This window comes from Canis lupus, chromosome 6 (genome assembly GCF_011100685.1).
Source record: "Canis lupus familiaris isolate Mischka breed German Shepherd chromosome 6, alternate assembly UU_Cfam_GSD_1.0, whole genome shotgun sequence".
Lineage (NCBI taxonomy): Eukaryota > Metazoa > Chordata > Mammalia > Carnivora > Canidae > Canis > Canis lupus.
The window spans coordinates 24351967-24378505 of NC_049227.1; the positions used below are offsets into that span (position 1 = coordinate 24351967).

Sequence of the window (26539 nt, forward strand, 5' to 3'; positions counted from 1 at the left end):
GGTAAATGGTTCTCCAACCTTTTATTTTCAGGCTGTAGGTGTCCTTATGTCTAAAATGAGTCTCTTATAAACAGCAAATAGATGGGTCTTTCTTTTTTATACAGTCTGAAACACTGTGTCCTTTTTGGGGGTCATTAAGCCTGTTCACCTTCAGAGTTACTATTGAAAGATATGAATTTAGGGCAGCTCTGGTGGCGCAGCAGTTTGGCACCGCCTGCAGCCCAGGGTGTGATCCTGGAGACCCAGGATCCAGTCCCACGTTGGGCTCCCTGCAGGGAGCTAGATTCTCCCTCTGCCTGTGTCTCTGCCTCTATCTCTCTCTCTCTCTCTCTCTCTGTGTGTGTGTGTGTATGTGTGTGTGTGTGTCTATGAATAAATAAATAAAATCTTTAAAAAAGAGAGAAAGATGAATTTATTTTCATCATAATACCTATTCAGTCCCTGTTTTTGTGGATTGTTTCCTTGGACTTCCTCTTTCTTTTACAGGGTCCCCCTTAATATTTCTTGCAGAGCTGGTTTGGTGGTCACATATTCTTTCAGGTTCTGCCTATCTTGGAAGCTCTTTATCTCTCCTTCTATTCTGAATGACAGCCTTGCTGGATAAAGTAGTCTTGGCTACATGTTCTTCTAATATAGGACCCTGAATATATCTTGCCAGCCCTTTCTGGCCTGCCAGGTCTCTGTGGAGAGGTCTGCTGTTAACCTAATACTTCTCCCCATAAAGGTTATGGATTTTTTTATCTCTTGATGCTTTAAGGACCTTCTCTTTATCTCTGGAATTTGCAAGTTTCACTATTAAATGTCAAGGTGTTGAGCAGTTTTTATTGATTTTAAGGGGAGTATCTCTCTATCTCCTGGATCTGAATGCCTGTTTCCCTTCCCAAGTTAGGGAAGTTCTCAGCTATGATTTGTTCAAATACAGTTTCTGGACCTCTGTCCCTTTCGGCGCCCTCGGGAACCCCAATTAAACCTAGATTTTTCCTTCTGAGGCTGTCACTTATTTCCCTTAACCCATACTCATGATCTTTTGTTTGTCTCTTTTTTCCTCATTTTCCTTCCTTGCCATCAACTTGTCTTCTATGTCACTCACTCGTTCTTCTACCTTGTTAACCATCATTAGGACCTCCAGTTTGGATTGCATCTCATTTAATTGATTTTTAATTTTGGCCTGATTAGATTTAAATTCTGCAGTCATGAAGTCTCTTGAATCCTTTATGCTTTTTTCTAGAGCCACTACTAGCTTTATAATAGTGCTTCTGAATTGGCTTTCTGACACTGAATTGTAATCCAAATTTTGTAACTCTGTGGGAGAGGACTATTTCTGATTCTTTCTTTTGAGGTGAGTGTTTCCTTCTAGTCATTTTGCTCAGTGCAGAGTGGCCAAAAACAAGTTGTACTGGAAAAAGGAGAAAAAGAGAGGGAAAAAAAAGGGGTGGGGGAAACAAAAGAAAAAACAAGGGGGAGTATCCTCTGATTCTATATACTGTAAATCCTTCGACTTCCCCTGGAACTTTCCAGTGCTGCTTGGTCAATAACTTGCTCATCCCCTGTCCTTCCAGCTGGTCTTCTGGGGTAGGGGCCTGCTGTGGTGATTCTCAGGGGTGTGCATCTGGGGGAGCTGCCCAGCCCCCTGCCAGGTGCAAGGCTCAGTGGGAGCTGTTTATCCTGTGAGGCCCCTGATCAGTCCCAGGTACAAGGTGACACCAGAAGGAACAACAGTGGTGGCGGCCAGCTCTCCATCTCTGGAGTCAGCTCCCACAGTAACTACCACCGTTCCCAGTCCACAGGGGCCTGGATGCTCCAGGGGCAGGGGGCGCCGATCTGCACAGCTTGGGGCTGCCTAGGCGGCAGGAGGGACCTTGCTGTCCTGTGTCCTCCAGGCCTATGCCTGTCCTCGGGGGAGTGCCGCATCCTGGGCCGTGGCCCCAGCGCCCAGGCTGTGGGGCCTGCACTGCTGGAATCACGCTCCTGGGACTGCAAACACCCCTCAGTGTGAAGGCACAACCTGAGCCACCAGAGCTGCTCCCTGGGCCCCACGGGGTGTGCGCTCCAGGCCTTTAGGGAGCTTGGCCCGCGGTGTGTGGCGTGCTCTCCCTGGGGTGCAGTTCCTGTTAGTGCCCCTGGGAGCCTGAGGGCATCCCTGGCCCTCCTGGGATCCTGCCCGAGCTCCCTAGGAGCGCCTTTCCCTCTGGGAAGATTGGTAAAGCCCTGCTTCTCAGGGACTGGGCTTTCCTGTCCTGGAGGCTCTCCATACCGGCCTTAGCCCGGGTCCTTGTGGGGCCCCTCCCCCTTGGATGCTTTTTTATTTCCTTTTTTTCCCCTCTTCCTACCTTGATAGAAGCGCAAACTCTTCTCACTGTAGCATTCCAGCTGTTCTCTCTTTAAATCTCAGAGCGAATTCATATGTTTTCAGGCTGATTTGAAAGTTATCTAGGTAAGTTGGTGGGGACAGGTGACTTGGGAACCCTACTCTTCTGCCATCTTACCCCGCCTCCCGCCACAGCAACTTCTTGCAAGATACATCCATGAAGGCAAAAGAAACAAAAGCAAAAATGAATTATTGGGACTTCATCAAGAAAAAAGCTTCTGCACAGCCAAAGAAACAGTCAACAAAACTAAAAGACAACCTACAGAATGGGAGAAGATATTTGCAAATGACCTATCAGATAAGGGGCTAGTATCCAAAATCTATAAAAAATTTATTAAACTCAACAGCAAAGGAACAAACAACCCAATCATGAAATGGACAAAAGACATGAACAGAAATTTCACAGAGGAAGACATAGACATGGCCAACAGGCACATGAGAAAATGTTCCGCATCACTGGCCATCAGGGAAATACAAATCAAAACCACAATGAGATACCGCCTCACACCAGTGAGAATGGGGAAAATTAACAAGGCAGGAAACCACAAATGTTGGAGAGGATGTGGAGAAAGGGGAACCGTCCTGCACTGTTGGTGGGAATGTGAACTGGTACAGCCACTCTGGAAAGCTGTGTGGAGGTTCCTCAAAGAGTTAAAAATAGATCTGCCCTATGACCCAGCAATTGCACTGCTGGGGATTTACCCCAAAGATACAGATGCAGTGAAACAGCAGGACATCTGCACCCCGATGTTTATAGCAGCCATGTCCACAATAGCCAAACTGTGGAAGAAGCCTCAGTGTCCATTGAAAGATGAATGGATAAAGAAGATGTGGTCTATGTATACAATGGAGTATTACTCAGCCATTAGAAACGACAAATCCCCACCATTTGCTTCAACGTGGATGGAACTGGAGGGTATTATGCTGAATGTTTGAAGGACAAACATTATATGGTCTCATTCATTTGGGGAATATAAAAATTATGAAGGGGAATAAAGGGAAAGGAGAGAAAATGAGTGAAAATATCAGTGAGGGTGACAAAACATGAGAGACACCTAACTTTGGGAAATGAACTTTTGGGAAATGAACTTTGGGTAGTGGAAAGGGTGGTGGGTGGGGGGTTGGGGTGACTGGGTGATGGGCACTAAGGGGGGCACTTGGTGAGATGAGCACTGGGTGTTATGCTAGATGTTGGCAAATTGAAGTCCAATAAAAAAAATTTTAAAAAGAGAGGTATTGGTAAGAAGAGGGAATGATTCTTATCTAACTATTGCTTTTTTTTTTACAGTTTTTACTTTCTAAATATTGTGTTAATGTTTTATATACTCAGAAATTTATATTATACAAACAATGGTGTTGGAATGAAAAATGGGATACAAACAGAAACAAATGTACCTACTTATATTTCAAATGAATAACTAAACTGAAAGTAAAAAAAAAAGTACTAACCCAAATAATTTTTTAACCTAGTACTTTGACTACACAGCCTCAGACTAAATGTAGAATTACAAATAATTACCATATTTAATATGTTTTTTGCTTACAGTGGTATGGATGAACATTTCCCTACCTATTTTTGGAGTAGTGCAAAACTGAACAAATGCTTAATTATACTGATAATGGTGGGGGGCCACATTTCTCATGGTTGGACAGGGAGGTGGTATATATATGGATAGGGAAAAGGTAGAAGGAACTCTTGATATTAGATAGGAATTAGATGCAACAGTGTGACATCACAGATGTTAAAATATGGGTATTAGCTAGGTGTCTCAACCTTGACATTACTGACATTTGAACCTGGATACCTCTGTTTCAGGGAATGTTCTGTACTTTGTATGATATTCAGTAGCAGTCCTCCACCAGATACTATAATCAAAAACAAAAAAATATCTCCAGGCATTGCCAATATCCCCTAGGTGGCAAAACTGTCTCCCAAAACAAGCCCACAGATATAATAAAGACATGCAAACACATATATACATAAATAAATATCTGCATATATATTTTCATGTACATACAGGTATATATATAGTGTATATACATATATACACAAACATATATATATAACAGAGATATAATTTTTATGATAAATTACTATAATCCAGAAAAATATTTAAGAAACACTACAATCATCTTTCACTCACTGTCCCATCCACTCCTTTGGCAACCCCATATCGCATGCCTTTTCTTCCTGGGAATCTAATCATCAAAGTCAGTTTTACAAAGGAAAGACTCACGCTTCATTTCCATCCTGCATATAAAATCAATCCCCAACGCTACTGCAACATTTGAACAGAGACAGAAAGCCAGCTTCTCAGTGAGGGTCATATATTCATACGCGGTGCTCACGAATACATATAGAAAAAAGGTGACAAAATAGAAGAAACCTCCAAAAGAAACAGCCAAAGTAGCTGAAAAGAAGGAAAATATAGAGTCAGTTCACATAAACTACAAAAACTTGATGCAGAAATATCCTCATCTTATTACAAAAAAGCTCTAAAATTTAGGTCTAAATGTAGACCCTACAAAAGAAGAGAAAATGGCTTTGTTACCACCAACCACTGTATCACAAACATCTAGAACTGCTGAATACAGACAGGTTCTCAATAAATATTTTGCTTAAATGAATGAGTGAATTAATGAATGGCACAAGGAATAAACTTTTCTGGAATTTATCCTCCTTCTTACACTAATGATTGTGGATATTTACTCATCTAAAAAAGGACTTATCTTTATGTTTATAAAAACTTCCTTTCATTTTTATTCATGACTACTCAGCCTAACAATCTCTAGATGTACACCACCACTAATTATGTCATACAAATACACCTACACTATTTCCATTTATTTTGGAATTTTGGAAGATGAAGCCTGAAAAAGTTGACAGAGGTTATAGACATATTTCCAGTCTTATTTATGACACTTTGAATACTTAATTATAATACTTTATGAAACAGTACATTAAAAAGATGGAGAAAAAAGTCAGTGTAATAGAGAAGCATCTGGATTAGAATGCAATGTATCATGGGAATTGCATTATTTCAGATCAACTCTTTTAATGATGATGGAAAAATCTAGACAAATTATTTTTTTAAGTTTGTTTGCTTGTTTATTTATTTATTTGTATATTAAAGTATTACTTTTTAAGTATGATAAGGACAGAGAGCTACCAGGCAAGGACAATTTGTAGGGCCAAAATCAAGGTAAGAAGAGAACTCAAGGGCATAAGAAATTAATACATGCTAGTAAAGAAAAGAAGCTCAAACTTTTACTTAGGGCCCTGAAAAGCTACATCTAAAGTACAAGTGTACCAGAAATAGAACATTTTCAATCACCTAAAATCCTTATTAGATTATTATCAAACCCCTAACCTAGGGGCGCTAGAGCCCCATACCTAAATGACTGATGGATTTAAAATTAAATCCTCTCTGCAGGAAAAAAAAGTCATCCAAAAACTCATATTATTTCTAAAATTTTTATATGCAATATTTTACATTAAGTAAAAAAAAATTAGTAGGAATACCAGGTTGGATTGTGTCTACCATCTGAATATTCTTATGTTAAAGCCCTAACCTCCAGTACCTCAGAATGTGGCTACATTTAGAGAGAGGGCCTTTAAAAGGATGATTAAGTTAACATGTCAGTTCACCCTCTGGGACAGTGCTGTGTGTTAAAAACATTCCCCAAGACTTCATTCTTTTTTGTGGCTATTATTCCTGTGTGTGTGTGTGTGTATGTGTGTGTGTACATCACACTTTCTTTACCCATTCATCAGTCGATGGATACTTGGGCTGTTACCATAATTTGGTTATTGTTGGATAATGTTGATATAAACATCAGGGTGCAAACATACTTTTGAATTAATATTTTTGTATTCTTTGGGTAAATACCTAGTAGTGCAATTACTGATTCATAGTTCTGTTTTTAACTTTGTGAGGAACTTCCAGGCTAGAGAGTATTATGCTAAGCGAAATATGTCAGAGAAAGTCAAATACTGTATGATTTCACTCATATGTGTCAAATACTGTATGATTTCACTCATTTCACTTAAGAAACAAAACATATGAGGGCCACCTGGATGGCATAGTTGGTTGAGCATCCAACTCTTGATCTTAGGGTCCTGAGTTCAGGCCCCGCCCAGCATGGAGTCTACTTAACAAACAAATCAACAAGCAAAACAAATGAGATGAGGGGAAAAAAGAGAGAGAGGCAAACCAAAAAACAGACTCTGAACTATACAGAACAAACTGATAGCTACCAGAGGGGAGGTTGGAGGGGTGTGGAGATGGGTGAAATAGGTAATGGGAATTAAGTAGTGCACTCACTGTGATGAGCACTGGGTGTTGTGTGGAATTGCTGAATCACCGTATCATACACCGGAAACTAACAGAGCACAGTATGTTAACTATACTGGAATATTAAATTAAATTATATTAAATTAAAGGGGGGCAAAAGGACAGGATGTGGTGAAATAGGAACCCTTATTCATTGCTAGTGGGGATAAATATAAAGTTGTATAGTCACACTGGAAAAAATTTGGGAAAGTTCTTTAAAAGTTAAATATAAATTTATCTCACAATCCAACCATTCCATTTCCAGGAGAACTAAAAACATATGTCCACACAAAGACCTGTATGTAAATAGTCATAACAGTGTTATTCATAATGGCCAAAAATACTGCAAACAATTTAAATGTCCTTCAACCCTTAGATGGATAAAAAAATGCATATCCATATAAGGAAATATTATTCAGCAATTAGCAGAAAGGAAAGACTGATACATGCTAGAGCAAGTAAAAGGAACTAGACTAGATATTTTAGAAGACTCCATATTTTACCCATACATACCAAATGTCCGGATAGGTCAAACTGATATATAGAGAAAGCAGGAGTTGTTGCCTTATACTAGAGAGACAAGAATGAGAAATTAGCTCAAGGGAAATTTTGAGAGTGATAGAGAGTTTCTAAAATGAGATTTGGTAATGGTTGCGTAACTTGAAAAATCTACTAGTGGGTGAGTTTTATAATATATATATTATACTTTTATAAAGATGTAAAAATATGTAAAAAGATATAAACAGGCATTTTATAGAGAAAAACATACAGTTCTTATTAACCTAAAAATATGATCAGCATCAGGCAACACTCTTTTTGAACTTGGCCACAGTAACTTCTTTGCAAGATACATCCATGAAGGCAAGAGAAACAAAAGCAAAAATGAACTATTGGGACTTCATCAAGATAAGAAGCTTTTGCACAGCAAAAGAAACAGTCAACAAAACTAAAAGACAACCTACAGAATGGGAGAAGATATTTGCAAATGACCTATTAGATAAAGGGCTAGTATCCAAGATCTATAAAGAACTTATTAAACTCAACAGCAAAGCAACACACAATCCAATCATGAAATGAGCAAAAGACACGAACAGAAATCTCACAGGGAAGACAGACATGGCCAAAAAGCACATAAGAAAATGCTCTGCATTACTGGCCATTAGGGAAATACAAATCAAAACCACAATGAGATACCGCCTCACACCAGTGAGAATGGGGAAAATTAACAAGGCAGGAAACCACAAATGTTGGAGAGGATGTGGAGAAAGGGGAACCGTCCTGCACTGTTGGTGGGAATGTGAACTGGTACAGCCACTCTGGAAAACTGTGTGGAGGTTCCTCAAAGAGTTAAAAATAGACCTGCCCGACCCAGCAATTGCACTGCTGGGGATTTACCCCAAAGATACAGATGCAGTGAAACGCCGGGACACCTGCATGTTTATATGCACCTCAATGTTTATAGCAGCAATGTCCACAATAGCCAAACTGTGGAAGGAGCCTCGGTGTCCATCGAAAGACAATGGATAAAGAAGATGTGGTATATGTATACAATGGAATATTACTCAGCCATTAGAAATGACAAATACCCCCCATCTGCTTCGACGTGGATGGAACTGGAGGGTATTGTGCTGAGTGAAATTAGTCAATCAGAGAAGGACAAACATTATATGGTCTCATTCATTTGGGGAATATAAAAAATAGTGAAAGGGAATAAAGGGGAAAGGAGAAAAAATGTTGGGAAATACCAGAAAGGGAGACAGAACATGAGAGACTCCTAACTCTGGGTGGTGGAAGGGGAGGTGGGCGGGGGTGGGGGGACTGGGTGATGGGCACTGAGGGGGGCACTTGATGGGATGAGCGTGTTATTCTATATGTTGGCAAATTGAACATCAATAAAAAAATAAATTTATAAAAAAATATGATCAGAATCAATAATTACCAGGAAATTACAAATTAAAAGTACTATGAGATGCCTTTCACACCTCAAATATGATACAAATTTTACAAGTCTGAAACAGTAGCGATACATACTTACTGCTAGGAGGGATTTGAAATTATACAACCACTTTGGAAACAGTTTGACATAACCTAGTTAAGTAACCTGCTCACATACCCTACCTGAGTAAGATATTCCACTCCTAATTATACACCCCAGAAATATCCTTGTATATCTCTACCAACTGACATATACAAGAATGTTCACATCAATATTATTCATAACAATAACTAGAAACAACCCACATACCTATCAAACATAAAACTGATAACTGTACAAGAGAATTCCATACAAAAAAAGAGAATACCATACAACAGTAAAAATGAAATTACAACTATATAAAGCCTAAATCATAACACCATGCTGTATCCAAATTATACAGTATAATTTCATTAATAAAACTAAGCAATACATTAGCTAATAATAGATATATATAAGTGGCAAAAAAAAAAGCAAATCTGTAAAGAAAAGTAAATCAGAATAGTGGTTATAATCAGAAAGGAGCACCTAAAGCATTCCTTAGATACTAGCAATTTCTGTTTTCCAATGTGGTATGTTGAGTACTTGGATGAGCACCGGGGTATTCATTTTATTATTATGAACACTGTAAAAACACTCTTGCATTTGTTATCTATTTCATACCATGAAAAAATTTAAAGGACTTATAATTTTAAAAAACAGATATGGAAAAGCACCTGTAGAAAAAAAATAGAATGGTAGCACTTCCATAACTTCCAAAATATAAAATTTTATATAACTCACCAATCTCCTATTAAAACGTGTAATTTATTCCTGCTGATTGTATTCACTGATGCCATTCTCACATAAACCACAATCTTAATACATTGGTGAATTTAAGCAAAATAAGAATTTACTGTTCCTTCTGTGTGGTACCTTTGTTTCTCATTCACTTACACAGCAAGAGGAGCTCTTTGAAGTTTTACCTTTATTCAAAGTGTCCTGTTAAATAATCCACCTTTGGCATGTTCTCCAGGCTTACCTGAGGTCTCTGAATTGCTATCAGAAGAAAATACCAAAATCTCTGGTGCTCAAAAGAAAATCCCAACAAAAAAGCTAGCTTTGGCTTTTAATCACCTCCCACCTAACTTTTGGACTTTGTGCCACCTCAGCAATGTTTATAAACAGAAATAATTTTTAAAAATATTTCATCAGCATCATAGTTGTTTTGGCCAAAGAGTCTCTCCTTGGCATTTGTATACTTTACCCCTCAGCATGTTACCTTCAGCTTGACTTTGACATAATGATTCTCCACTCATAGTTTTACTATACTTCATGATAGGTAGTAGGTATGACTCTCTACTTTGTAAGAACCAACCAACTGGTAGCAGTGTTATTGCTGAAAACAATAAAAATACCAACGAAATGTAAAGTTTACCATAAAGCAAATTTTTTATAGTACCTGGTGTCTTAAATGACCAAGAGAAGGTAATACTCTAATTATTCAGCAAGTATGAAAGATATAAACGTCAAAGTGATGAAAATTTGTTGTCTGAAAAAATATATATACTTCTTTTTTTAATGAATGGTAAGTAACAGAAAATGACCACTGGAGAAGTACAAATTCCCTTAGTCCAGTCTGAATTTATCCAGTCATACATCCCTCTCATATGTGAGAATGCAAAGGTTAGGAAGTTGATTTGCACACGCTTTTTGCATATTCAACATGGTCCCAGGCATGTGATGAGTGATCCAAACACTTTCAAGAGCAAGTGAGTGAATGAATATTTCCACATGACGCTACTTTAGTTGACACCTTCTTGTCACATGTGATCTTATGTAGGTTTTTATCCTCTTTTTACAGGCACCCTATGCTATACTGATTTTCCCTGATCTTTGCTCTTCCCCTCAAATCATTTTACATGCATATGATATCTGTCTTTTTTGTTAGAGTGTAATAAGTAGAGGCTGAATATGAGGTGGTAGTTGAAGTTTAGAAAGAGCTCCTAAATGAAATCCTCTTTAAAGTCAACTGAAATGCTGAGAATCTGTCATGGGAGGAGTCTTAGACTCACCTGTATTGAATAATGTGGAAATCAGAAAGCCAAAGGATATAGAGGAAACGACAAAGCACAGGAAAAACACGAAGACGAGAGATGGGTCACTGTACTGGAAGACTACTTCAGGTACAATCTAACAAAACAACCAGGATGCCAGTTTAGTCATAATATAAGAGGTGTCACAGATAAACAAGGGAGGCAAAAGAAAATACCCTTAACACTTGAGTGGCCCTAGTGAAATGGGTCACTGTTCAGAGATATGCAAAGTTAAATAACCTTTTTCTCATGGAAGGGCTGCCCATCTAGATCTATGGTTTTATGTACTAATAAACTGAGCAGCTTCTGAATTTCAAGGGGATTGAATAAAAAACATATATATTTCTTTGCAACCTAAAACCCACTCAGCCCACACCCACAGTTATCTTATTCCCCTTGAAGTTTAGCTGCAGCATGCTGTATTCAAATACATACTTGCCTTGACAAATAAAATCATGCACAGTAAACAGGTGATAATTACAAACATCAAAAAGAATGAGACAAAATAGGAAGCCCAGAGCATAGCATTACTGAGTCCTATCATGAGCTGGTACTCCTGTAGGAAGTTAACACAAACCAAATGTCATGAAAAATAGTTCATAGTTTTCAAAATGCATCCATAAACATATTCTGACTTATTTCCCACAAAAACTTATATAGGTTAAATATTATCACCCTGATTTTACATAGAAATCAAGTCTCAGAGTAGTCAAGGAATCTAAAACCAACCACCTAATAAGTGGCAGTGCTATTGATTCCACTCGGAATTTTAAGTCCAGATCTTCTTCCTGATAACTTACCATTTGCAGTTCTAACACTAGAAATACTTAATTAAAAATTTAAAACACAAAAAACAAGACCATCTTTCTTTTTATTATGTTATATCTCCAGGAACTATTAAAGGAAAGTAAATATGCTTTAATTCAATTATAGATTAAAGTAGGGACAGGCAAATTACAGCCAATGGGCTAAATCCAGGCTGCCTTATACTTTTATAAATAAAGCTTTATTGGCATACACCCATGCTCATTTACTTCTGTACTGTCTATGGCTATGTTCATTCTCCAATAGAATTGATAGCTGTAATATAGCCTGCAAAACCTAAAAAATATGTATTATTTAGTTTTGTTTACAGATAAAGTTTGCCAATCCCTAACCTACAAAAACCCTTTTAATTTTACAGATCATAAAGCCAGACTCAAAGACAGTGAGTTGCTTCTCCAAAGCTGTACAGAAGGAGCTCCCTGTTCTGTGCTCTTCCCACTCCATCATGCTGCCTCTGCACATTTCTGAAGCTACTTTTCTCTGGTACAGTGAATGAGAAACAGATTCCCCAGGTTTGAATCCTCACTCTGCCACTTACCAGCAATATAACCTTGAGCAAACCCCTTGACCTCTCTGTGCCTCAATGTCCTCATCTATGAACACTAAAATCCAAACAACATAATGGGCAAGTTTGCAGAATTTTAGCAGTGAGATTCATGAACTATAATTCAGCATAGTATCCAAAATATATAAAGAATTTATAAATTCAATGCCCAAAAAACAAATAATCCAATCAAAAAATAGGCAGAAGACATGAAACCAGACATTTCTCCAAAGAAGACGCACAAATGGCCAACAGACACATGAAAAGATACTCAACATCCCTCATCATCAGGGAAATTCAAATCAAAACTACTTGAGATATCACCTCACACCTGTCAGATTGGCTAAAATAAAAAACACAAGAAACAACAGGTGTCGGTAAAGAAGTGGAGAAAAAAAACAAACCCTCATGCACTGTTCATAGGAATGCAAACTGGTGCAGCCACTGTGGAAAACAGTATAGAGGTTCCACAAAAAAAGTTAAAAATAGAACTACCCTATGATCCAGCATTTACCCAAAGAATATAAAAATACTAATTCAAAGGAATACATGCACTTGATTTTTATAACAGTATTCTATAATAGCCAAATTACGGAAACAGCCCAAATGTCCACTGACTGATGAATGGATAAAGAAAATGTGGTATGTGTGTGTGTATATGTGTGTGTGTGTATAGGAAAATTACTCAGCCATCAAAAAGAATGAAATCTTGCCATTTGCAATGACACAGATAGAGCTAGAGAGTAAAATGCTAAGTGAACTTGACAGGATGAGCACTGGGTGTTATTCTGTATGTTGGCAAATTGAACACCAATAAAAAATAAATTTATTAAAAATAATAATAAAAAATTAAAAATTAAAATCTTAATAATGTGGCCAAAAAAAATGCTAAGTGAAGTAAGTCGGTCAGAGAAAGACAAATACCATATGATTTCACTCACATGGAATTCAAGAAACAAAACAAAGAAGAAAAGAGGAAAAATAAAAATAAGGATAGAGAGAGAAATCAAGAAATAAACTCTTAGGGCAACCTGGGTGGCTCGGCGATTTAGCGCTGCCTTCAGCCCAGGGTGTGATCCTGAAGACCAGGGATCAAGTCCCGCATCGGGCTCCCTGCATGGAGCCTGCTTCTCCCTCTGCCTGTGTCTCTGCCTCTCTCTCTACCTGTGTCTTTCATGAATAAATAAATAAAATATTTTTAAAAAGAAATAAACTCTTAATTGTAGAGAACAACCCTGATGGTTACTAGAGAAGAGGGAGGTGAAGGAATGGGTGAAACAGGTGGTGAGGATTAAGGAGTGCACTTGTCATGATGAGTACAGGGTGACATATGGAACTGTTGAATTATTATATTGTATACCTAATACAATATAGGCAAAATATAATATACATATAATATAATACTGTATGCTAACTGGAGTTTAAATGACAACTTTTAAAAAGTTACAAGACCGTTTTAATTTAAAAGGGTAATTTAAAAAAGGATTTAGTTTTAAAGGATCATTTTAATTTAAAAGGATAAAAAAAAATGGTGCAGCTACTCTGAAAACTGTGTGGAGGTTCCTCAAAGAGTTAAAAATAGACCTGTCCTACGACCCAGCAATTGCACTGTTGGGGATTTACCCCAAAGATACAGATGCAATGAAATGCTGGGACACCAGCACCCCGATGTTTATAGCAGCAATGTCCACAATAGCCAAACTGTGGAAGGAACCTCGGTGTCCATCGAAAGATGAATGGATAAAGAAGATGTGGTTTATGTATACAATGGAATATTACTCAGCCATTAGAAACGACAAATCCCCACCATTTGCTTCAATGTGGATGGACCTGGAGGGTATTGTGCTGAGTGAAATAAGTCAACTGGAGAAGGACAAACATTATATGGTTTCATTCATTTGGGGAATATAAAAAATAGTGAAAGGGAATAAAGGGGAAAGGAGAAGAATGAGTAGGAAATATCAGAAAGGGAGACAGAACATGAAAGACTCCTAACTCTGGGAAACGAACTAGGGGTGGTGGAAGGGGAGGTGGGCGGGGGGTGGGGGTGACTGGGTGACAGGCACCGAGGGGGGCACTTGATGGGATGAGCACTGGGTGTTAGTCTATATGTTGGCAAATTGAACACCAATAAAAAATAAATTTATAAAAAATAAAAAATAAAGCTTTTACCGTGGGGGGGTGGGGAAAGTAGTGGTGCTAGTTTCCAGAAACTATTCAAACAGATGTTTTCTACTATATTATTAAAGTAATATATTTTAATTTTTTTATTTCAATATTAAACTCTGTGGCTTTAGTGTCCTCTGTCTACTACATAGGAAGTGCTTAAAATTGTGTCCTGAATAAACAAATAAATGTGAGGGTATCTGGTTATTTGAGTCTTCCTAATACTCTTACAAATGGATTCAGGTATATTTTATTATGCAAAGGAACCAAATAAGGAAATAAAATGTTAATTAAAAGACTACAGAACCATGAAATAACAGATTTATTAAGGATCACCGAAAAACTCAGTCTATTAAAGCAAATTTCAATGAAAAATCGAAAAGAGAGTTTAGAGGACACCTGGGTAGCTCAGCGGTTGAGTGTCTGCCTTTGGCTCCGGTTGTAATCCCGAAGTCCCGGGATCAAGTCCCACATCAGGCTTCCTGCATGGAGCCTACTTCTCCCTCTGCCTATGTCTCTGCCTCTCTATGTCTCTCAAGAATAAATAAATAAAAATTTTTTTTTAAAAAAAAGAGAAAGTTTACAAAAACCTAAGTAACCTATGACACCAAAACTTGTAGGTATAGATATGCGGTGTCCACATGCAAACACTCATACAGAGAAAGAAAAAGATACATCAAATTGTTGAAATATCTCTGAGTAAGTGGCTCAGGCCTGTTTTCTTCGTCTGTTTCATTTTTTTAACGTGCATTATTTATGTAACAGGCATTGGTATTTTAAAAGAAATCATTTGGAATTGTGTGTCTCTATCTTAAATGAGTGCTGAATGAAGCTAAGACAGCAACCCAGCCAAGATGCAAGGTAACTGTCTTAAATAAAAGGAAATAGTGTCTACAGTTCTTTCATACAAAATTTCTAATTTAAAACAAAATTTTAGAGAAATGGAAGGCTTTCCCATCTGGCCTAGATGGGGGCAAATAGGACCAGATTTACCCTCTAACTAGAAACAACTTAAAAAAAAGACATCTATACAATGAACATCACTCAGCCATAAAAAAGAAGGAATCCTACCATCTGCAACAACACAAATGGAGCTTCAAGGCATTATACTTAGTGAAAGAAGTCAGATATATGTGAAAAAAGATATATATGGTGGAATATTATTCAGCCATAAAAAGGAAAAAATTTTGTGATTTGCACAACAAGAACAGACCTTGAGGATGCTATGCTTAGTGAAATAAGTCATACAAACACTTTATGATATCACTAAATGCAAAATCTAAAAACAGAAATAACAACAAAAACCCAAATCATAGATACACACAACCAATTGGCAGTTGCCAGAAGCAGGGGGTAGGGGAAGGTGCTTAAAAGGCACAAATTTCTAGTTATAAGAGAAGCAAATCCTGGGGACGTAATGTAAAGCATGATGGTGAGAGTTAACAATACAGTATACGTATTTGAAAGTTGCAAAGAGAGTAGACCTTAAAAGTGCACATACACAAACAAATCCTAACTATGTATAGTTACAGATGTTAACTAAACTCATTATAATCATTTTGCAATGTATACATATATCAAATCATTATATTGTACACCTAAAACTCATATACTTTATATGTCATTTAGATGTTAACTAAAAAAATTAAAAATAATTTTTAAAGTAAAGAAACACAAGTAGAAAACTGATTCTCAAGACATGGAAGACCAGTCAATAAAGGCCAGTAATCGCTTAGAGAAGAATGAAACAAATGAGATTAGCCCTGTGATCAATGAATCACTTAGCTAGTTGCTAACCAGCTGCCCAGCTAACTAGAGTGAGAGTCCAGCAATGTTCCTGAGAGCAGAAGCTTGGAATCCACAGAGGACAAGGTGGCTGGAGTTTGCAGGGTCAAATAACAGCAGAGATAATTACAGAGGGAGAGTTTCAGGGATCTTTGAAAAGTACTCCTACTTGAGTCTTCATATTAGTATTCATCAGCATATATGCATAAAGAATGAGGTCGAGGCCATAAAAAGAACCATTTATAAGGATTAGAAGAACAAATACCTACAGATCACAAATGGCTAGAAATAGTTCCGGTTTCCATGAGCCAGAGTTTAAAACCACATAATTTAAAACCACATAATTATGGGGTTATAGGTAGAATACTTTCAAGGATTTTGCATTAACAGTGGGCCAAATTTAGCCCTAGACCTGAGTCTAGGTTGGATTTTCCAACCTCAGCACTACTGAGAACATACTCAGTGCAAAGCATTGTCCTAAGTGTGTTATATACATCAGGATACATCAGGATTTCTCAGTATTATTTACATTTCAGACTAATTTTTAATTGTGGGGGGAAGGAGGCTATCTTATGCATTAGAGGATATTTAACAGCAACCCTAAATGACCTATGAGGTGCCAGTTGCAACTATCCTAGGTAAACAAATATCCCCAGACATTACCAAATGTCCTCTGGGAGGAAAACTGCTCCCTGTTGAGAAGTACTTAGAATAAATGCCACTCTAATCCACTTAACAAAAATTAAAAGCAAGACCCCAAAGGACAATACTGTTTCCAGATTATTTAACTCAGTTTCAAAATAAAACTGAAGAATATAGTAACACAGAAATACCCAACGCTGAACAAAGTCCACAATGCCTGATATTCAATAAAAATTTACTAGATGTAATGGACAATCTCTAAGTTGACCCCTAGCATCTTTGCCCTCTATTATTCACACTCCTGTGTGGTTCCCTTACATTGAGTGTGGGTGGGTCACCAAACTTGTTTTAATCAATAGAATATAGCAAGGGTGGTTAAATGTCATTTCTATGATTATGTAACATAGGATTATGGCACTTTGCTCACTCTGAGACTCTTTCTCTTGCTCAATTTTATGATGCCTTAGGCCATTTATGGGTATATGGCAAGTTGCTGAGCCTCCATCCAACAGTCAGAAAGAAACTAAAATACTCAGTCCCACAACTATAACAAACAATTCTGCCAACAACTACATGAGCTTAGAAGAGATTCTTTCCCTATATGAGACTCAGATGAGACCACTACTCTGGATGACATCTTGGATTGCAGCCTTGCAGAAAACATAGCAAAGCCATGCCTGAATCCAACACACAAAAAGTATGAACTAATAAATGTGCGTTATTGTAAGCTACCATATTGTGGTAATATTGCTACATAGTAGTAAATAAATAATATATAAGGTATGCTAAGAAGGAGATATATGACCCATACTGAAAAGAAAATTCAATCATCAAAACTAACACACAAATGTGCAAGTATAGAATTAGTGGACAAGGACATTAAAGCTTACTATAATTGCATTCCATCTGCTCAGTAAGCTATAGGAAAATGTTACATGCTCAGTAGACACAAAGAAAATATTAAAGTATCTGAGACTAAAAATACACTAGATTGGATTAGCATCAGATTAGATATTGCAGGAAGCATTAGTGAACTTGAAGATATGATAATATAAATATATAAATGAGCCAACATTCAACACAAAAGGCCTGGGGGAAAAAAAGAGTAGAGCATCGATAAGCCATAAGACAAATTCAGGTAGCTTCATGTAGGTCCCTCAAGGATTGGAGGGAGAGAGATGGCCTAAGAAATATGTAGAAATAGGCCAAAGTTTTTAAAATTATGGCCAAACCTAAAGATACAAGAAACTCCATGAAATCCAAGCACAAGAAATATGAAGAAAACTACACTAAGGCATATCATAGTCAAATTGCTGAAAACTAGTAAAACAGGAAATCTATAAAGCAGCCTCTAAAAATGACACATTATGTACAGTGTGGGGGAAAGCCCCATCTTACTGGAAACATGCAAAGCAACATTACAGTGGATCAGATACTTAAATATTAAAAGAAAAACGTCTTATTTAGAATTATTAACATAACATAAATATCTTTCAAAAATGAAAGCAAAATAAATACTTTGCCAGATATATAAAAGCTGAAAGAATAAAATCAACAGAACAGTACTACAAAAAATTTTAAAGACATTTAGGGAGAAGGAAAATGGTATAAGATGAATCTGGATCTACACAAGGAATAAAGAGAACAGAAAGTGAGAAATACATTGTAAAAATATAAAACTTTTTTCTTATTGTTTCAATCTCTTTACAAATATAGTTTACTTTTAAAAGCAAAAATAATACCAATATAGGATAAAGAAGTAAAATGTATGACAAAATGACAAATATGTATACTATAACCCTAAAGTGACTAAGAGCTATAGCCAATAAGATAAGAAGTTCAACTAAATGAGAAGAGACTGAATAAAAAAACAGCTATAATACAGTCACAGGATACAAAATTGATGTACAAAAATCTGTTGCATTTCTATACACTAATAATGAAGCACCAAAAAGAGTAATTAAGAAAATAGTCCCATTTGCAATTGCACCAAAAAGAAGAAAATACCTGGCATTAAACTTAACTGAAGAACTGACAGACCCATACTCTGAAAACTATAAAATATCAATGAGAGGAACTGAAGATGACAAAAATGGAAAGCAATTCGATGCTCAAACCACAAATGTTGGAGAGGATGTGGAGAAAGGGGAACCCTCCTGCACTGTTGGTGGGAATGTGAAATGGTACAGACACTCTGGAAAACTGTGTGGAGGTTCCTCAAAGAGTTAAAAATAGATCTGCCCTATGACCCAGCAATTGCACTGCTGGGGATTTAACCCAAATACAGATGCTGTGAAACGCCAGGACACCTGCACCCCGATGTTTATAGCAGCAATGTCAAATAGCCAAACTGTGGAAGAAGCCTCAGTGTCCATCAAAAGATGGATAAAGAAGATGTGGTATATGTATACAATGGAATATTACTCAGCCATTAGAAACAACAAATCCCCACCATTTGCTTCGACATGGATGTAACTGGAAGGTATGATGCTGAATGAAATAAGTCAATCAGGGAAGGACAAACATTATATGGTCTCATTCATTTGGGGAATATAAAAATTAGTGAAAGGGAATAAAGGGAAAGGAGTGAAAATATCAGTAAGGGTGACAAAACATGAGAGAATCCTAACTCTGGGAAATGAACAAGGGGTAGTGAAGGGGAAGTGGGCGTGGGGTTGGGGTGACTGGGTGATGGGCAATGAGGGGGGCACTTGGCAGGATGAGCACTGGGTGTTATGCTATATGTTGGCAAATTGAACTCCAATTAAAAAATGTGTTTAAAAAATTAAAAAAATATGCAGGACACAACCCTAAATTACTCAGCAAACCAAGGTAAAGAAAATTTTAAACCTAGATAGAGGGGAGGGGCAAGATGGTGGAAGTGTAGGGTCCCCAAGTAACCTGTCCCCACCAAATTACCTAGATAACCTTCAAATCATCCTGAAAATCTACGAATTCGGCCTGAGATTTAAAGAGAGAACAGCTGGAATGCTACAGTGAGAAGAGTTCACGCTTCTATCAAGGTAGGAAGATAGGGGAAAAAAGAAATAAAGAAACAAAAGGCATCCAAGGGGGAGGGTCCCCCGAGGAGCCGGGCTAAGGCCAGGGCGAGTGCCCCCAGGACAGGAAAGCACCGTCCTGGAGAAGCAGGAGCTTCACCAATCTTCCGGGGTGGAGAGGGGCTCCCAGGGAGTTAGAGCAAGACCCCAGGAGGGCGGGGTGCCCTCAGGCTCCCTGGGACACTAACAGACACCTGCGTGCCCAGGAGAGTGCGCCGAGCTCCCTCAAGGGCTGCAGCGCGCAAGGCTGGACCCAGAGCAGCTGGGAGGGGATCCGGCGGCAGCTCCGAGGAGAGGGGGCTGCCCCGGCCGGGAGCGTGATTCCACAGCGCAGGCCCAGGAGCACCGGGCCAGGGACACAGCCCAGGATCCGACCTCCCCCCGGGACAGGCAGAGGCCAGGAGGGCCCAGGACGGCAAGGACACTCCTGCCCCAAGCTGAGCAGATCAGCGGCCCTGCCCCGGAGCATCCAGGCCCCTGCAAACGGAGAGCTCCGGAGTACTGCGGGAGCTGAATCCGGGGCTCCAGAGCTGGCCACCGCCACTGTGGTTGTTCCTCCTGGGGCATCATGGGGTAAACAACCCCCACAGAGCCCTGCACCAGGCAGCCCTGCACCAGGCAGAGCAGCTCCCCCAAGTGCTAACACCTGAAAATCAGCACAACAGGCCCCTCCCTCAGAAGACCAGCTAGACAGACAAGTTCCAGGGGAAGTCAAGGGACTTAAAGTATACAGAATCAGAAGATACTCCCCCGTGTTTTTTGTTTTGTTTTGTTTTTGTTTTTTGATTTCTGCTTGCTTCCCCCACCCTTTTTTTCTTTCTCTTTTTCTTTTTTTCTTCCTTTTTTCTTTTCTCTTTTTCTCTTTTCTTTCCTTCTTTCTTTCCTCTCTTTTTCTCCTTTTCCCAATACAACTTGTTTTTGGCCACTCTGCACTGAGCAAAATCACTAGAAGGAAAACCTCATTTCAAAAGAAAAAATCAGAAACAGTCCTCTCTCCCACAGAGTTACAAAATCTGCATTACAATTCAATGTCAGAAAGCCAATTCAGAAGCACTATTATAAAGCTATTGGTGGCTCTAGAAAAAAGCATAAAGGACTCAAGAGACTTCATGACTGCAGAATTTAGATCTAATCAGGCAGAAATTAAAAATCAATTGAATGAGATGGAATCCAAACTAGAAGTCCTAGCGAAGAGGGTTAATGAGGTGGAAGAACGAGTGAGTGACATAGAAGACAAGTTGATGGTAAAGAGGGAAACTGAGGAAAAAAGAGACAAACAATTAAAAGACCATGAAGACAGATTAAGGGAAATAAATGACAGCCTGAGGAAGAAACACCTACGTTTAATTGGTGTTCCAGAGGGTGCCGAAAGGGAAAGAGGTCCAGAATATGTATTTGAACAAATCCTAGCTGAAAACTTTCCTAATCTGGGAAGGGAAACAGGCATTCAGATCCAGGAAATAGATCCTGCCCCTAAAATCAATAAAAACCGTTCAACACCTTGACATTTAATAGTGAAGCTTGCAAATTCCAAAGATAAAGAGAAGATCCTTAAAGCAGCAAGAGACAAGAAATCCCTGACTTTTATGGGGAGGAGTATTAGGGTAACAGCAGACCTCTCCACAGAGACCTGGCAGGCCAGAAAGGGCTGGCAGGATATATTCAGGGTCCTAAATGAGAAAAACATGCAACCAAGAATACTTTATCCAGCAAGGCTCTCATTCAGAATGGAAGGAGAGATAAAGAGCTTCCAAGACAGGCAGGAACTGAAAGAATATCTGACCTCCAAACCAACTCTGCAAGAAATTGTAAGGGGGACTCTTAAAATTCCCCTTTAAAAGAAGTCCAGTGGAACAATCCACAAAAACAAGGACTGAATAGATATCATGATGACACTAAACTCATATATTTCAATAGTAACTCTGAACGTGAACGGGCTCAATGACCCCATCAAAAGGCGCAGGGTTTCAGACTGGATAAAAAAGCAGGACCCATCTACTTGCTGTCTACAAGAGACTCATTTTAGACAGAAGGACACCTACAGCCTGAAAATAAAAGGTTGGAGAACCATTTACCATTCAAATGGTCCTCAAAAGAAAGCAGGGGTAGCCATCCTTATATCAGATAAACTAAAATTTACCCCAAAGACTGTAGTGAGAGATGAAGAGGGACACTATATCATACTTAAAGGATCTATCCAACAAGAGGACTTAACAATCCTCAATATATATGCCCCGAATGTGGGAGCAGCCAAATATATCAATCAATTAATAACCAAAATCAAGACATACTTAGATAATAATACGCTTATACTTGGTGACTTCAATCTAGCGCTTTCTACACTCGATAGGTCTTCTAAACACAACATCTCCAAAGAAACGAGAGCTTTAAATGATACACTGGACCAGATGGATTTCACAGATATCTACAGAACTTTACATCCAAACTCAACTGAATACACATTCTTCTCAAGTGCACATGGAACCTTCTCCAGAATAGACCACATACTGGGTCACAAATTGGGTCTGAACCAATACCAAAAGATTGGGATCGTCCCCTGCATATTCTCAGACCATAATGCCTTGAAATTAGAACTAAATCACAACAAGAAGTTTAGAAGGACCTCAAACACGTGGAGGTTAAGGACCATCCTGCTAAAAGATGAAAGGGTCAACCAGGAAATTAAGGAAGAATTTTAAAAATTCATGTAAACTAATGAGAATGAAGATACAACCATTCAAAATCTTTGGGATGCAGCAAAAGCAGTCCTGAGGGTGAAATACATCACAATACAAGCATCCATTCAAAAACTGGAAATAACTCAAATACAAAAGCTAACCTTACACATAAAGGAGCTACAGAAAAAACATCAAAAATCCTATACCCAGCAGAAGAATAGAGTTAACAAAGATTCGAGCAGAACCCAACGAAATCGAGACCAGAAGAACCGTGGAAGAAATCAACAAAACCAGGAGTTGGTTTTTTGAAAGAACTAATAAGATAGATAAACCAATAGCCAGCCTTATTAAAAAGAAGAGAGAAAAGACTCAAATTAATAAAATCACGAATGAGAAAGGAGAGATCACTACCAACACCAAGGAAATACAAACGATTTTAAAAACATATTATGAACAGCTATACGCCAATAAATTAGGCAATCTAGAAGAAATGGACGCATTTCTGGAAAGCCACAAACTACCAAAACTGGAACAGGAAGAAATAGAAAACCTGAACAGGCCAATAACCAGGGAGGAAATTGAAGCAGTCATCAAAAACCTCCCAAGACACAAGAGTCCAGGGCCAGATGGCTTCCCAGGGGAATTCTATCAAACGTTTAAAAAAGAAACCATACCTATTCTACTAAAGCTGTTTGGAAAGATAGAAAGAGATGGAGTACTTCCAAATTCGTTCTATGAGGCCAGCATCACCTTAATTCCAAAACCAGACAAAGACCCCACCAGAAAGGAGAATTACAGACCAATATCCCTGATGAACATGGATGCAAAAATGACAAATACCCACCATTTGCTTCAACGTGGATGGAACTGGAGGGTATAATGCTGAGTGAAGTGAGTCAATCGGAGGAGGACAAACATTGTATGTTCTCATTTATTTGGGAAATATAAATAATAGTGAAAGGGAATAGAAGGGAAGGGAGAAGAAATGGGTAGGAAATATCAGAAAGGGAGACAGAACATAAAGACTCCTAACTCTGGGAAACGAACTAGGGGTGGTGGAAGGGGAGGAGGGCGGGGGGTGGGGGTGAATGGGTGGCGGGCACTGAGAGGGGCACTTGACGGGATGACACTGGGTGTTATTCTGTATGTTGGCAAATTGAACACCAATAAAAAATAAATTTATTATTTAAAAAAAAGAAAATTTAAACCCTAAAAACAAAAAGAAAATCCTCAGATGCCAAATCAAGATGGCATACATCTTAGAATTATCTAATACAAGGACTTTAAAGTAGCTATCATTTAAAAAGTGCTCTAATAACAATCACTCATGAACACTGACAATTCAATAATCAATTATAATAGAGGTGCTGGCAAATTGAACACCAATAAAAAATAAATTTATATTAAAAAAATTATAATAGAGGGAGATTTTAACATACTTCCCTCCATAACTGATATAACTGACATAAAAACACATGTTAAAGATATAAACAGGGGCACCTGGGTGGCTCAGTTGGTTAGGCATCTGCATTCAGCTCAAGTCATGATCTCAGGGTCCTCGGATCAAGCCCTGCGTCAGGCTTCCTGCTCAGCAAGGAATCTACTTGTTCCTCTCCCCCTCCCCCTCCCTCTACACATGCACACATGCACTCTTCCTCTCTCAAATAAATAAATAAAATCTTTTTTTTAAAAAAAAGATATGAATGAGAGAGATGCCTGGTTGGCTCAGTCAGGGTAGCATGTCACTCTTGATCTCAGAATTGTGAATTTAACCCCCTCACTGGATATAAAAACTACTTAAAAAATAATAAGTTTTAAAAAGATATGAACAACAGAGTCACCTAGGTGGTATAGTCAGTTGCATGTCAGCTCGGGTATGATCTCAGCGTCCTGGGATCGAGCTGGTGTCAGGTTCCTCACTCAGCCAGCAGTCTGCTTGGGATTCTCTCTCCCACTCCCTCTGTCCCTCCCACTCATGCTTGCATGTCCCACTCATGCTCTCTATCATTCTCAAAATAAATAAATAAAACTTAAAAAAAAATATGAACAACACAGGGGGTGCCTGAGTGATTCAGTCAGTTAATTGTGGGACTCTTGATTTGGGCTCAGATCATGATCTCGGGGTTGTAAGATGGTGCCCTGTGTCAGGCTCCACACTGGGCATGGAGCCTGCTTAAGAGCCTCTCACTCTTCCTCTGCTTCTCTCCACTTCTCCCTCTCCCCCTTTCTAAAAAAAAAAAAAGTTTGAATAACATTTGAAATTTTAAATTTCTAACAGTTATTGTAGCATGCATAGAAAACTGCACCTATTGAACAGTACACACTGTTTTCAGTGCACACATGCATACAGAACATTTGCTAAAATTGACTCTGGTAAAGCCCACAAAGCCAGGATCATCAAAATTTCAAAAGACTGAACTCAAATACTGGCTCTTAATGTGTTTGAAAATTTTTAAATGCTTTTCTAATGATCTTCTGGGTCAAAGAAAAAATCCACAATGAATATTAGAAACTATTTAGAACTGTATGATGAAGAAAATACTATACTTCAGTTTGTAAGCTGCAACTAAAGTTATGACTAGATGTAAATTTAGAGGCTTAAAAGCAAGGATTAGAAAAGAAGAATGTCTAAATACCTGTGGGGGGACCATAGCCTGCACAGGCTGGACACAAAAAGCACTAATCATAAGGGTAAAGACTTCATTACATTATATTTAATAACTTTTATAAATACAAATACACTGTTAAGCTACAGACCAGGAGTAAATATATTTACAATATATACATCACACAAAAAACTAGTATTCAAAATAGGTAAAGAATGGTTGTAAGTCAAGGAAAAAAAAACACATAACCCCACAGAAAAATGGGGAAAAGACTTTTGAACAGACGCTTCACAAAAGAGGATATCCATGTGGCCAATAACCATATGAAAAGGTGCTAAACAACATTAGTTAACAAGGAAAATAAAATTAAAACCACATGAGATACCACTATATGCCTTCCAGAATACTTAAAATTTAAAAAGACTAACATCACCAAGTGCTGGCATACTTATGGAGTAAGAGTTAACTCCCATACATTACTGACTAAGAGAACAAACTGGCACAAACATTTTGGAAAAACATTTGGCCTCATTTAACAGGGTTGAAAACACGTATACAGTATATTCTATTCCATCAATCTCAATCTTAGGTATATACCCAAAAGAAAATGTGCACATGTGCACTAAAACATTCACAACAGCTTACTGTATTAGCCCAATACTTGAACAACAAAGCATCTATCAAGAGAAGAGTGATAAAATGTGATATATTCATTAAATCTAATAATAATAATCAATGAAAATGGCCAAACAGAAGAACACAAAAGGATAGCCACTGTATAATTCTATTTAAATAAAGTTTAAAACCGGGGTAACACTAACATAGGATTTTAGAAGTCAGTGATTATCTTTATGGAAGAGGGTAGGTGTAGTGATTTGGATGGAATGTGAGGAATTTCTGGATTGCTGGCATCGTTCTATTTCTTGACTAGAATAGTAGTTATTGAGGTTTGTGTAATATGATCTGGAGACACAAAGAAAAGACTAGTAAATTGTAGTTGAAAATAGATTTCAAAGATATTACTCACCAGTTAGAAAAGACAGAAAAAAACACACTGGTCAGAGAAAACAAAATAAAGAATGGTACAAAATGCACCATTTGGGGTGGAGGGAAAAGGGTTTAATGTGAAGTAAGACTAAGGAGTAACACTGGTTAGGGAAACCCATGAGAAGGTTTCCCAAATAGCTGGATGGTGAAAAATCAGTAAGAGCTTGTACTAGAAAATACTTCTATACACAGAGGCAAAGAAATAGAATTTAGAAAACATAACTAATATATACAGCTACATAACATTTCCTATGCACTAGCAGCCAGTATGTCTTTAATCATTGCCACACCCTATGTGGGAGTAGTATTTTTACCTCTATTTTAAAGGCAAGGCAAAGAGAAGAAACTTACCTAAAAGTTATAAAGTCAGGAAATGGCAGCTTTCCAAATACTATATATACTATAATATACTGATAAGAAGGAGGTTTCAAGCCT

The 26539-nt window shown here is 38.1% G+C and overlaps 1 protein-coding gene across 16 annotated transcripts in view; it reads right to left on the bottom strand.

Annotated features, from left to right (window-relative positions):
* Nucleotides 1–26539, bottom strand: part of LOC489979 (ATP-binding cassette sub-family A member 3-like) — a 191200-nt gene that overhangs the window by 127382 nt on the left and 37279 nt on the right. For 9 of the 16 annotated variants that reach the window (XR_005360835.1, XM_038540120.1, XM_038540119.1 and 6 more), the window contains 4 exons: nucleotides 11192–11308; nucleotides 10732–10849; nucleotides 9939–10055; nucleotides 4606–4779 (listed from right to left, as the gene is read on the bottom strand). The exons of 1 other annotated variant lie outside the window; for it this stretch is intronic. Coding sequence is in view for 14 of the 15 variants with exons in the window: in XM_038540120.1 (XP_038396048.1) it covers nucleotides 4606–4779; nucleotides 9939–10055; nucleotides 10732–10849; nucleotides 11192–11308 (526 nt within the window). In the remaining variant the exon portion in view is untranslated. The remainder of the gene's footprint in view (nucleotides 1–4605; nucleotides 4780–9938; nucleotides 10056–10731; nucleotides 10850–11191; nucleotides 11309–26539) is intronic. 6 more of the 16 variants (XM_038540118.1, XM_038540117.1, XM_038540121.1 and 3 more) reach the window with 6 other exon arrangements.